Consider the following 13359-nt stretch of genomic DNA (forward strand, 5'->3'; position numbering starts at 1 on the left):
AATTCAGCACATGCGCCAGGCAAGGGATGTGCATCAAACCGGCTAGGCCCAGAGCTGCTATGAGATTTCGCCCGTTATCGCACACCACCAGGCCGGGCTTGAGGCTCGCTGGCAGCAACCACTCATTTGTCTGCTGTTCTATGCTCCTCCACAACTCCTGAGCGGTGTGTGGTTTTTTCCCCCAAACAGGCAAGTTTTAAAACTGCCTGCTGTCGTTTACCCCTGGCTGTGCTGAAGTTGGTGGTGAAGGTGTTACGCTGACCGGATGAGGAGGAGGTAGAGGATGAGGAAGCAGAGTAGGAGGAGTTAGGAACAGGAGGCAAACTGAAGCGCCCTGCAATCCTCGGTGGTGGGAAGACATGCGCCAAATTGCTATCCGCCTCAGGCCCATCCGCCACTGCATTTACCCAGTGTGCCCTTAGGGAGATATAACACCCCTGACCGTGCTTACTGGTCCATGTATCGGTAGTTAGGTGGACCTTGCCACAGATGGCGTTGCGCAGTGCACACCTGATTTTTTCCCCCGCTTGGTTGTGCAGGGAAGGGATGGCTTGCCAGGAAAAGTAGTGGCGGCTGGGCACGACGTACTGTGGGACAGCCACCGACATAAGGCTTTTAAAACTGTGCGTCTCCACCAGACGGAATGACAGCATTTCAAAGGCCAAGAATTTTGAAATGCTGGCATTCAGGGCCAGGGATCGCGGGTGGGTAGGGGGGTACTTCCTCTTCCTCTGAAGTGTTTGGGAGATGGAAAGCTGAACGCTTCCACGGGACATTGTGGAGATGGTTGTTGGTGACCCAGGTGGTGGTGTTGCTGACAGATCATCTGTTTGTGGGGTGGCAGGTGCCGGTATCACTACAGAGGTGGATGAAGAGGCCGAGACTGCAGCAGAAGAGGAAGCAGGAGGAGCCAGAGACCTTTCTTGGTTTTGAAGGTGTCTACTCCACTGCAGCTTGTGCTTTGCACTTAGATGCCTGATCATGCAGGTTGTGCTCAGGTTGAGAAGGTTTATGCCTCGCTTCAGGCTCTGATTGCACAGGTTGCAAACCACTCGTGTCCTGTCATCAGCACATTTTCTGAAGAACTTCCACGCTAGAGAACTCCTTTGAGCTGGCTTTGGTGCGCTCGGTCCCTTGCTGCATTGGGCAGTAGCAGGCGTAGTGTCTAGGGCACGGCCGCTCCGCTTCTGCACCCTGCTCCCTCTTCTGCTGTGCTGGTGGCTCTGTGCGACCACCGCCTCTTCCTCCAAACTACTCAGGTCACCTGCATGACCTTCATTCCATGTGGGGTCGAGGACCTCATTGTCCTCCACATCATCTTCCACCCAGTCTTCACCCCTGTCCTCCTTGTCGGTCTCCACAATTCTGAGTGCCGCAGCAGTTGGCACCTGCGTTTCGTCATCATCGGAGACGTGCTGCGATGGTCCTTCCATGTACTCATCTTGAGAAATAAGTGGTTGGGCATCGCTGCACTCAATCTCTTCCACTTCTGGGGCAGGGCTAGGTGGATGGCCCTGGGAAACCCTGCTGACAGAGTCATCAAAAAGAAGAAGAGACTGCTGCATGACTTGGGGCTCAGACTGCTTGCCTGATTTGCAAGGGGGTGAGGTGAAAGACGGTTGGACATTGGCTGCAGGTGCCAACTCTGACCTTTCAGCAGTAGACTGGATGGGAGACAATGTGAAGGAACTGGAGGCACTGTCAGCAGCAAACCAATCTACTATCACCTCTACTTGTTCTGGCCTCATCACTTCTAGAGGCGCATGATGCCCTACCAAATACTGCTGCAGGTTCTGTCGCCTACTCACACTTGAGGAAGGTGTTTCACTTGTGCGTGTAGCTGGCACAGATCGACCACATCCTCTCCTTGCAACAGGAGCTCTACCAGCAGCACCACGACCCAGGCCACGGCCCATATTTGACGGTCTCCTCATATTTCTGTAATTTATGATCTTGCCCTAGAAAGGTGTTTATTGAATAGCGGAACAAAACAACAACAGTATCGCACGGGTGTATCTCACAGTCAAATATGCAAACTATGCCGCAATTTAATTTTTTTTTTACCCCAAAAGGGTGTTTATTAAATAGCGGAATAGAAAAACAGTATACAAATACAACGGGTGTATCTCACAGTCAAATATGCAAAGTATGCTGCAAATTTAATTTTTTTCACCCCAAAAGGGTGCATATTGAATAGCAGAATAGAAAAAAGGATATAAAACGGTGTATCTCACACGTACAAACACAGACTAGGCCCCGATTACAATTTTTTGTACCGTAAAGGGAGGATGAGGAAGAGGAGTAGGAGGAGTTCGGAACAGGAGGCAAACTGAAGCGCCCTGCAATCCTTGGCGGTGGAAGGAGATGCGCCAAACAAATTTAAAAGGTGTATCTCACACGTACCGATACAGACTATGCCGTAATTTAATTTTTTTCACCCCAAAAGGGTGTATATTGAATAGCGGAATAGAAAAACTTTATAAAACGGTGTATCTCACACGTACAAACACAGACTAGGCCCCGATTACAATTTTTTGTACCCTAAAGGGAGGATGTGGATGAGGAAGATGAGTAGGAGGAGTTCGGAACAGGCAGGAGGCAAACTGAAGCACCCTGCAATCCTCGGCGATGGAAGATGCGCCCCAAAAATTTGGAAGGTGTATCTCACACGTACCGAAACAGACTATGCCGCAATTTAATTATTTTTACCCCAAAGGGTGTAGATTGAATAGGGGAATAGAAAATATGATGTAAAATTGATGAGTTTTCAATAGCACATGTGAACACAGCAGTGTCTTATGTTTTATGTCACGGTCAGTTCTGCAGCAGGCTATGAAGGGGAAAAAAAGAAAATTCCCCTTTAAGTTTGTAATTTTTAAATAGATTAGTACAGACTATGCCACAATTTTATTTTTTTTAACCCAAAAGCGTGTATATTGAATAGCGGAATAGCAAAAAATGTATAAAATTGAAAATCACTCAATAGCACATGTGAACAACACAGCAGTGTCTTATGTCATGGTCAGCTCAGAGAGAGTCAGCAGCAAGCAGGCTATGAAGGAGGGGGGGGGGGAATTCCCCTTTAACTTGTAGTAAAATATAGCTGATGAATGGTGCACACAACTGACTGATAAAAATAGATTTTTTTCTCCCTCCTCCTCCTCCTCCTCCTCCTCCTCCTCCTCAGTGGGCTCAAGTGAGGCCAAAAAGATCATTCACTGCACCACCCCCCCCCCCCCACATAGCAAAATCGAGGTAGACTGTCCCTGCCTAATCGCTCCAGCCTGTCCCTAATATGCTCAAATAACTTTCCCTGCCTACACTCCGACCTGTCCCTGCATTCTTTTCGGACACAATACAATTTTTCACTGTCTGTCCCTAATCAGCAGCCAGCACGTATGATGTGTGCTCTCTCCCTAAACTACAGCAGAATGACGCAGCGCGCTGGGGCTCTCGAACTTATAAAGACATGGTCACATGCTTCAGATGGCCAATCACAGCTACTAATACATTAGTAGGCATGGCTGGGATGGCTTAAGGCACACCAGTTAAACGCTTGTTGATTGGCTTTTGAAAGCCCGCCATTAAAAGCGCGCCATTACATACAAAACAGGAAATAAAAATGACCGAACACGGATTTTAAACCCGAACATACAGTAAAGTTTTTGGGTCCGTGTTCGGGTAACAAAAATCCAATTATTCGGTACGAACACGAATAATACAGTCCGTGTTCGCTCAACACTAGACAGCCACTGTCATTATTGGCTTTACAGTCTGATATCGAGTTAATATCTCTGGGATTGCTTTTAGGGCTTTTTACACATGTATTTGGAGGGCAGTATAAACACACAGATGAGCCATGTTCTTACCACCCCCAACTGTTCCCCCCTTAAGCTGCAAAGGCAGCATCTGCGGCAGGAATTAAACTGGCTGCAGTGCTAAGTGGGCACTACTACTCACGAACGAGACCTATTCATGTGAATGGGGTCACGTTGCAACCAATGCACAACTGCAAGCATTTCGCCTTCCCAACACCTGTCAAATGCTTCTGAAAAGCAATCCAAGCATGGATCGCTTTGCAGAGGCCCATCAATCTTTTGCACTTGTGCATAGCAGCTCTTACTAAGATAAAGAGAGAAAAAGGAGGGGTTTTCATAGATCAAGCTGTGTGTCTAAAGTGCTAACACTGTACTGCCTTTCTTTTAGGGGTGGCCCATACATGGATTCCAATAGGAATTTTTTTTTTTTATGAAACACGTGATTGGAGCCAGAGGCTCTAATTGGCTTCAAAAAAGGGTGGGCTCGGGGCACAGAGCACTGCGCTCTGAGCCCACCCAGTTGTGTGACAATAGCAAATGAATATTCGCTATTGTCACACTGACTCTCCTCCCAGCCAATCAGGAAGAGGGTTGTGAGACCCCTTTCCTGATTGGCCAAAAGGAGAAGGGATCTTACTGGCCAGTGGCCAGGAAGAGGCAAAAGAGACATGGCTGGAGGAGAAGGACAGCGGCTCAGCCATCCAGCACTCCCCGGCTCGGACAGGAGGAAGGAGGAGGTAAGGAGGCAAACCATTGGGGGGAGCGGGGGGGGGGGGAGAAACGTGTCACCTGCCTGACCGACTGGGGGTGCGCACATTCACAAGTTACAAGTCACAAGTTATTAGGGTCATTATTCAGAATCTTTCCCTATAGCTAAAGGAATGGGACAGGGATGTCCCCTCTCTCCACTCATTTTTGCAGTAGCTATAGAAACCCTGGCCATTGCTATTAGACATCAGCCTGACATTCACAGAGTTAGCTGTGGACTGTCTGTCCAGAAGTGTGCTCTTTTTGCCGATGACATACTTCTCTTCCTAACATCACCCATTATCTCAACTCCTATTATTTTCCAACTACTGCATAAATCTAGCCAAGTCTCAGGGCCTTTATGTCAATATGTCCAAATCTATGGCCCTCACTGTGTCGACTCCCCCGGCCTTAGTTGAACGCTTACAGGTTAATTGATCCTTCTCCTGGAACCACTCCTTCATCCCTTACCTGGTTATTAACTTAGTCCCTTCAATAGACCACCTTTACAAAATTAGCTACTCCCCTCTTTTTAAAAAATCATCATCTGACCCCTCTCATTAAGGCTACTGTGTTAGTAAACTGGAAATGCCCCTCACAGAGAGATACCGCTTTACCCAAATTTCCCCTTTTTTTACATTCTATCTGGACTGATAAGCCTAATCCTCATCTGTCACACCGTATGAAAAGTGATGTTCCAAAGTCATGGACATGAGGGGAGGAATCTCCTTAATCTACTCTGGCTTAGCTGAACCCTCTGAGAAATGGCCTACATGTTAGGCTGGGAGCGGCACTTTGAGATGAACTGGGATCTGGATACCTGCCACTAGTGCTTTTCACATTCATTTAAGGGGGTTAACAAGGTCTATTTAAATCAAGCTAACCTGAAGATCATGTCTTGCTGGTACCTGATTTCTACTCGCCTTGCCAAATATGCCCAGAAGTCACTCCTCTATGCTTCCGAGGCTGCAGGCATGAGGGCTCGTTGCTCCACACTTTCTGGCAATGCCCCAGATTTAGGGGGTTCTGGAATCAAATTTTTCACTTGATACATAAAATTACTGGGATTTCTTTGATCCAGAACCTACTAATTACCCCTCTCAATCAACGCACCCCTAAGATTTCTAAATGCTCTTAGGCCCTAATTTTCTACATGCTGCTGGGGCCAAACTAATGATTGCTCAAACCTGAAAGAAACCCTTGGTTTCTTTTCATTTGGCCAAGCATAAAAAATATCCTGGATCATGTCTCAGGAAAAGATTATTAGCATACTCCTGAACATTAGCAAACATTTTGAAATGATCTGGGATCCTATACATGGGAGTTCCCCTTTACCATGTTAATAAATCTCTCTTATTTGCACTGGCAGAGAGTTGGTTCTCTGCAAAGGCATTCCCTTCCTATCCTTCCCCACTTTCACTTTTTTCTGTCCTTCTCCAGACCTGGCCCTCTACTTTTCACGGGTTCTTTCCTCTCCCTTTCTTATTACTTTGGCCTAATCAGCCCCCATTTTCTGAAATTCCAGTCCTGTAGTCTGACTTGACCTTTTGAGTGGGATAGGTTCCTAGGTGGGCCCATAGGTCCTCTTCTGTGTTGATTTGTTTCCTTAGCCTCCCGGGACAATATCTCCCATTACAGAATTCTAGTAAGATAACCTCTCCCAAGGTCTATATGTGATATTTAATTGCTACCTATCTGAATAGTATTTTATTGTTTATTTGAGGGCTCTCAATGTCATGTCTACACCCTTATGGACAATCTTCACGTATAACTCAGGTTCCTGAATGTTTAAAAAAAAAACATTTTTTTCAAACCTGAGTTTTTGTGTGAAGATACGTCAGCAGGGCACCTATAATACTGTGGAACCCTATACCTTTTTTTAGGGATCCTAAGGGCTCAATTTTTTTGACATTTGATACTTTGTTCTTTGTAATGTTATGTAGTTATCTTAGGAGCTTTAAATGCTTAGAGAGGTGATCATAACACCTATGCTTTCTTCATATTGGTATATTCTTCCACCCATTTTGTTTATGTTTTGCTGGAATGGCTCCTTGATATGACACGTTTACTCTTCAGATATTACTATATTTGTATACCTTGATATTAACCTTTCTCAATAAAAAGATTGAAACATAAAGATAGTGGTTAGTAAAGTCCCTTATCCAAAACGTTGCTAATATATCCCCCCCCCCCCCCCCACATTTCTTCCAGAGACATTTACTTACCACAGTATTTTTGGGTTGAAGATCTTCATCAAGGGAGAGAATTCTGAATTTTACTGTAAAAGACAATTATAAAATGTTTTAATTTGTTTGGTTCTCGCCTAATCATTTAAAAAGTATTTCCAGGGTTTTAGTTCAGGGGTTCCATCATCTAAGCCGTGGAATTTCTGGTCCAGTGAAACACAACTGGGCTTTGTATGAGGCCTAAAGTAATTCTGAAGGCAAAAGTTTTTTCTTTATATATAAAAGAAGGTTTACTGCTCTGTGAAATGATATTGCACAGAGCTGTCCCTTACTGGCATTGTCTGCTCCTTTTTCCTTTTTTCCGTCGGTGCCCCCAGAGCAAATGTATACTATGGTGGTACCCATGTAGGCATGCTCCCAAGCTGGGCAGTGTGTGTCCATAGGGCTTCTCTGCCACACCCCCCTACTCTCTCCTTACAGGATTTGACTGAGAACAGCAGGAGCCTATGACTCCTACTGCTTCCTGTGCGACCAGAAGATTAGTGGAGCGGTGCTGCCGACATGGATTGTGATGGATCATGAATGGTGCCAGGTAAGTAATTAGTGGCAGAAGGAGGGAGAAGAGATAGCGGAATATATTTTTAATATAATGCAAGGAATGCATTAAGGTAACCTAGTATTTTACCTTTAGAAACACTTTAAAGTGATTGCAAATTATATTTATTTATTTTTTTCATTTAAATGAGGTGATTCACAGAGTGGTTTTGTAGGTCCCATAATATTTGGGCATATGTTTATCAAAAACTATCATAAAAAAAATAAAAAAAAATTTAGTGCTCACAGACAAACATAACTTACAAAATTTCTACTAAATTCCTACTAAATATAAAAGCTAAAATGGCATTGGAGTTTTTTTTTTTTTTAGAAAAAAATTATATTTTCACTTTCATTTGCGAAAAGGTGAAAATTGAAGCTATGAAAAATTGTAATGAACCAATCTGGAGGTTGGCTTCACACGTACAGTATGATTTGTGCCAACACCTAATCAGAGTGCCACATGTGTAAAGCATTGATGTATGTTGTGATATGATAGAGGCATACATTTTATTGCAAAGCAGTGTGCTGTAATGTGCAGCAACGTGTCGCAAAACACTGCTACACATATATTTTAATGAATGTGAATAAAACAAATTAATTCAATCAAAATTAAATTACATTGAAAAACTAATTTAAAATGGGACATAATTAAGCACTACAATGCACTGTAAGAATGCACTGCATCACTTGTGCACAACACATACAAGTGCAGGCTGGTTATGCAGACCTTAGTGTATGCCCACTGATGTAAATGGGCATTTAGTGTGTTAGTACTCTGCAGTGCACTTAGACACTAAAGCGTATTGCCACTATGTTTGTAGTATGCTATTTGTGTGTGGGGGAGCTCCAGACGGCTCCAGTCACAGAAGCAACTGTTCATTCATGCTGTACAGGCTACAGCACCTGTGTAAATGAGTCCTAAATTGTGATTTATATTTTTTTTGTTTAATTATTTTTTTACAATTTGTTATTCACATTTTTTACAGCCCTGTTAGGAAGGGGGGGGGGGGGGGTGCTTTGTTGAAATGTCATGAGTCCAAAATGACTCCTGATATTTCACTTTTGAGATAGAGAATAATATCTTTGTCTGCAGTCACAGCTATACTGAATGGATTAATGAACAATAAGGAAGTACTCTGGTGTCCGTTTATGAATAAGAGAAGCCGTCATTCTCAAGATCACAGCTGATCTCTCATATGTATCGGTTTATGTAGTTGACATGTTACCCTGGAATATCTCCCTTCCGGTTTCTCCAGCACAGAGGTGGTGAATCTGGGAGAGAAGCTGGTGCGAATAGAGGAAGAAGACATCTTTCTTCCAATATATCAGCACCAGTGGGTTAAAAATAATAAAAAACAATATATATACACTGCTCAAAACAAAATTAAAGAAACACGTTTTAATCAGAGTATAGCATCAAGTCAAATAAAGTTCTGGGATATTTATCTGTTGGTCAGTTAAGTAGCAGAGGGGTTGTTATTCAGTTTCAGCTGCTTTGGTGTTAAAAAACAACAGATGCACTAGATGGGCAACATTGAGACAAACTCCAAAACAGGAATGGTTTTATAGGTAATAGCCACTGACATTATTTTACCTACAGTAGTCATCTTTTCAGTTTTTCACTAGTTTTTCATTTGGCTAGTGTCAGTGTCACTACTGGTAACATGAGGTGATACCTGGACCCTATAAAGGTTGCACAGGCAGTCCAACTCCTCCATGATGGCCCATCAATACGTGCCAGCAGTTACTCTAGGAGAGCTGGACAGGGCCATAGAAGGTCATTAACCTATCAGCAGGACCGGTATCTGCTCATTTGTGCAAGGAGGAGCAGGATGAGCACTGACAGAGGACTACAAAATGACCTCCAGCAGGCCACTGGTGTGAATGTCTCTGAGCAAACAATCAGAAACAGACTTCATGAGGGTGGCCTGAGGGTCTGACTTCATGAGTAGGGATGATCGAACTTTTCAAAAGTTTGGTTCGACCAGAACATCCGAACTTCCCGAAAGTTCGACCCGGATTTCAGAACCCCATTGAAATCAATGGAACCCGAACTTCGGTAATCAAAAAACACCATTTTGAAGCCCTAAAACCCAATAAATGCCCCTAAAAAGTGCCTAGGGTTCTGGGTCATGCCCCAGGGACTATTAATCATACAAAAAAAGTTCTTAAAAATTGTCATTTTTGATAGAGAGCCAATTATTGAAAAAAAAAAAAATGAGATTTCTTTGGATTTAGTGTCTGGGGGGTCTAAAAAAGTGTACCTGTGAAGTTCCAGCTATGTAGCATGTCCATAACCAGAAAAAAAAGTTTGTTTGTATTAGAATTAATATAGAACAGGGATATGGCTCCGCTATTTTCACACCTTGCCGGTTTTGTAGCCAGCGTTTTTTTGGGCATTTTTTGGGGGTCTTTGGAGGCAGGCATAACATCAGAACTTCTGTGTAGGGGTATATATACACACACACATGTATGTATATATACACATACACATATATAGGTGTGAAAGTAGCAGAAACCTATGCTTGCGCTAATTAAATAATTAACAGGCATATGGCTCCGCTCCTATCACACCCATATGTGTGTATGTATGTATATAAATACATATAAGTGTGTGTGTGTATATATACCCCTATACAGAAGTTCAGATGTTTTGCCTGCCTCCAAAGACCCCCAAAAAATGCCCCCCCAAAAAAATGCCTGCTGCAAAAACACACCTGGGCGTTTTTGTAGCTGGCGTTTTTTTGGGCATTTTTTGGGCGTCTTTGGAGGCAGGCATAACATCTGTACTTCTGTATAGGGGTATATACACACACACACATGTATGTATATATACACATACACATATATAGGTGTGAAAGTAGCAGAAACCTATGCTTGCGCTAATAAAATAATTAACAGGCATATGGCTTCTCTCCTATCACACCTATATATGTGTATGTGTATAAATACATATAAGTATGTGTGTATATATACCCCTACACACAAGTTCAGATGTTATGCCTGCCTCCAAAGACCCCCAAAAAATGCCCCAAAAAAATGCCTGCAACAACACACCTGGGCTTTTTTTTTGGCGCAAGCGTTTTTTTGGGCATTTTTTTGGGTCTTTGGAGGCAGGCATAACATCTGAACTTGTGTATAGGGGTATATATACACACACACTTATATGTATTTATACAGTTACACATATATAGGTGTGATAGGAGCAGAGCCATATGCCTGTTAATTATTTAATTAGCGCAAGCATAGGTTTCTGCTACTTTCACACCTATATATGTGTAGGTGTATATATACATACATGTGTGTGTGTATATATACCCCTACACAGAAGTTCAGATGTCCAAACATGTCCTCAAAAAAGCCCTATAAACGCCTGCAGCAAAAAGCAGGGTGACAGGGGCGAAGCCATATCTCTGTTCTATAAGTGTTCTAAGAGAAACAATCTTTTCTCTATAGCGGTCACCCTGACATGGAAGGGTTTTGTCACCCTGCCATAGCAGTCAGAGTCAGTTCACCCTACACTACACTACGGTCACCCTGGCACTTAACACTTTCCCTACAGAAACTAGATTTTTGAATCTAACTAAAGTGGAAAATAGCACCCTAACTACACTAGATATCCCTTTACTCACACTAATAATTGCTAAATGACACTTTGAGAGCAGAAGTAACAGAACTGCTTCCACTCTCTCCCACAGCCCTGTATTAAAATGGTGTAGATTTGGCGGGGCTATCTTATATACTGGGGGGCGTATTCACTAATGATTGGCCTCTGGACCCCCTAGTCAGTCCAATCACATTCCTAGCATTCTCCTGCCCCCTCAATTGGCTTTTACTGATGGTTCTGGTCCAATCACGGGCTTTTAAAGTCCATTTCATGTCCCATTGCATTTTGGTCGGTTCTGGTTGCCGAATTCCGAACTTTTTCATCAAAAAGTTCAGAATTCGGCCGAACCTCGAACAGTCAATGTTCGGGTCGAACCGATGGTCGACCCGAACCGTTCAATCATCCATATTCATGAGATGGCCAGACGTTCCCGACATTCAATGTTTTCTAGTGGCCCTGTGCTCATTGCCCGGCAACGTGGAGCTCGATTGGCATTTGAACACCAGAGTTGGCAGGTTCTCCACTGGCACATTGTGCTTTTCACAGATGAGAGCAGGTTTACCCTGAGCACATGTGACAGACGTGAAAGGGTCTGGAAAGCTGTGGAGAATGTTATGCTGCCAGTTTACAATGCTTAAGTAATGAATGAACACAGGAGTGATTGGTACCGATTACTCACTGTGGTTGATTTACTAAAGGCAAATAGTCTGTGCACTGCAAGTGCAGTTGCTCTAGATCTGAGGGTAACATGCAAGAAAAACAGCATTTTTGCTTGCACATGATTGGATAATAGAAATCATCAGAGCTTTCCCTCATTTCAGAGCTTCCCATTAGATCTAGCAAGTGCACAGTATATTTGCCTTTAGTAAATCAACCTCAATGTGTTCATTCAGGAAAGGAAGGGGTTGTTAACATTTTTTTTAAATAGCAGTCCGGGGGACAGTTCTGCTATAACTTAATGGTCAGCGAAGTAACCATGAAGTTATAGCAGAAGGGAGGATGCAGCCAATATAAGGCTTACTGACCTTGCAAGCTGAAAATGGTTCCGTACCCCCCTATAATTTATGTCAGTAGCAGAAAAAATATTAATAAATGCATTTTTTTAATACTCTTTTGTTGAAAAAAATATAAGGATTGTCATGCCATTTTCATGACCATACTCTGTGTATTGCATGTGCCCTTGGCATTGGGGTCTAGCATTGTCCCTTGTGTGGACTTTTTTGCACATGGCACGTGCATCTCACTGGTTTATCTATTTGCTGGAATGGAACATGCCTGTAAATCTCTATTTTAAAGCATCAGTTACCCGTTTGTCCTGGTTTGTACACAGCTTTGTCTGTCTGAACTAGAAGGCTGGATCTCCTCTTCTTCACCAGAACTTTACTGCTCTTCACTATTGTTTCCCCTGCATTCTCTATGGAGATCTTCAATATGCCAACCACCTCTGACTCTACAGACTTGTTAACCTTAGTGAGAAAAAAAATGAATAGGTTAGAATTGAGCTTTAAGACACTAAAGTCCCTGTATATAAGAGAGCCAACTAAACATGTTACTAACTGAAGCTGACCTAGACCACTCAATGTACAGATCACTTTCACCTCTTGCTTTTATGAACCTTTATTGAAAAGAGTGTGTATAGTGTTTTTGTTTATTTTCTCTTTATTCATTTATTAGGAATCTGGCACATGGCTGATTAGGGTTGTACACTGTCGAGGACAGGGGTTTCCACCAGCTGCAAACAGGAAGCCTGCACAAATCAATGACAAGGTGACACTGTCCACATCTATCCACAGCTGGCTGTCAATTAGGGACAGATGTGCACCTCAGCATGTGAAATGTCTGGGTCTAGGAGCACACATCTGTCCCTAACTGCAGGTAATCATTCCATGTGCAATTACATGTGAACAGCTGCAGACAGCCATGGAGAGTGTCAACCTGTAATTAAAGTATATAAGTATATGGGTTTTATTTCCATTGCCGATTGAAAACACTGTGTCCATGATAGAAATATGCTGACCTGGCAATGTGTGGCACTAACTGGCCATGTGCATGAGCCCTGTGGTCAGGGTTAAAAAATACAGTTTTTGTATTTTAGTATACACCCAGCAGGTGGAGATCTAAGCTCTTTATTATGTATTTGACATACCATCCATGTCCTCATGACATTTATACTAACACGCACGCACGTGGCAGAGCAGTGACCCTCCTGCTCCATCTCCCTGTTTGGAAGGCTAACATTTATACTTTTTATTACTATTATAGAGAGCCTGAATGAAAACCACTTCTCTTGGGGTTTTTCTTTAGAAAAGTCATAGTGTCATGGGTGTCCCTCCCACTTGAAAAAAATACAATTATCGAGCCCAAAACATTATAAATTTCCTTTACTAAGAGAACAACTTTTAAT

General features: G+C 43.1%; 1 protein-coding gene across 1 annotated transcript in view; it reads right to left on the minus strand.

Annotated features, from left to right (window-relative positions):
- The window catches only part of LOC309564227 (alpha-1-inhibitor 3-like), a 90988-nt gene that overhangs the window by 32931 nt on the left and 44698 nt on the right, over positions 1-13359 (minus strand). Inside the window, exons 3-5 of the mRNA XM_082268854.1 lie at positions 12262-12421; positions 6787-6843; positions 6662-6677 (exon numbers count right to left, since the gene is read on the minus strand). Coding sequence (XP_082124980.1) covers positions 6662-6677; positions 6787-6843; positions 12262-12421 — 233 coding nt within the window. The remainder of the gene's footprint in view (positions 1-6661; positions 6678-6786; positions 6844-12261; positions 12422-13359) is intronic.

Source organism: Pelophylax lessonae, assembly GCF_965119305.1.
Source record: "Pelophylax lessonae genome assembly, chromosome: 9".
NCBI lineage: Eukaryota > Metazoa > Chordata > Amphibia > Anura > Ranidae > Pelophylax > Pelophylax lessonae.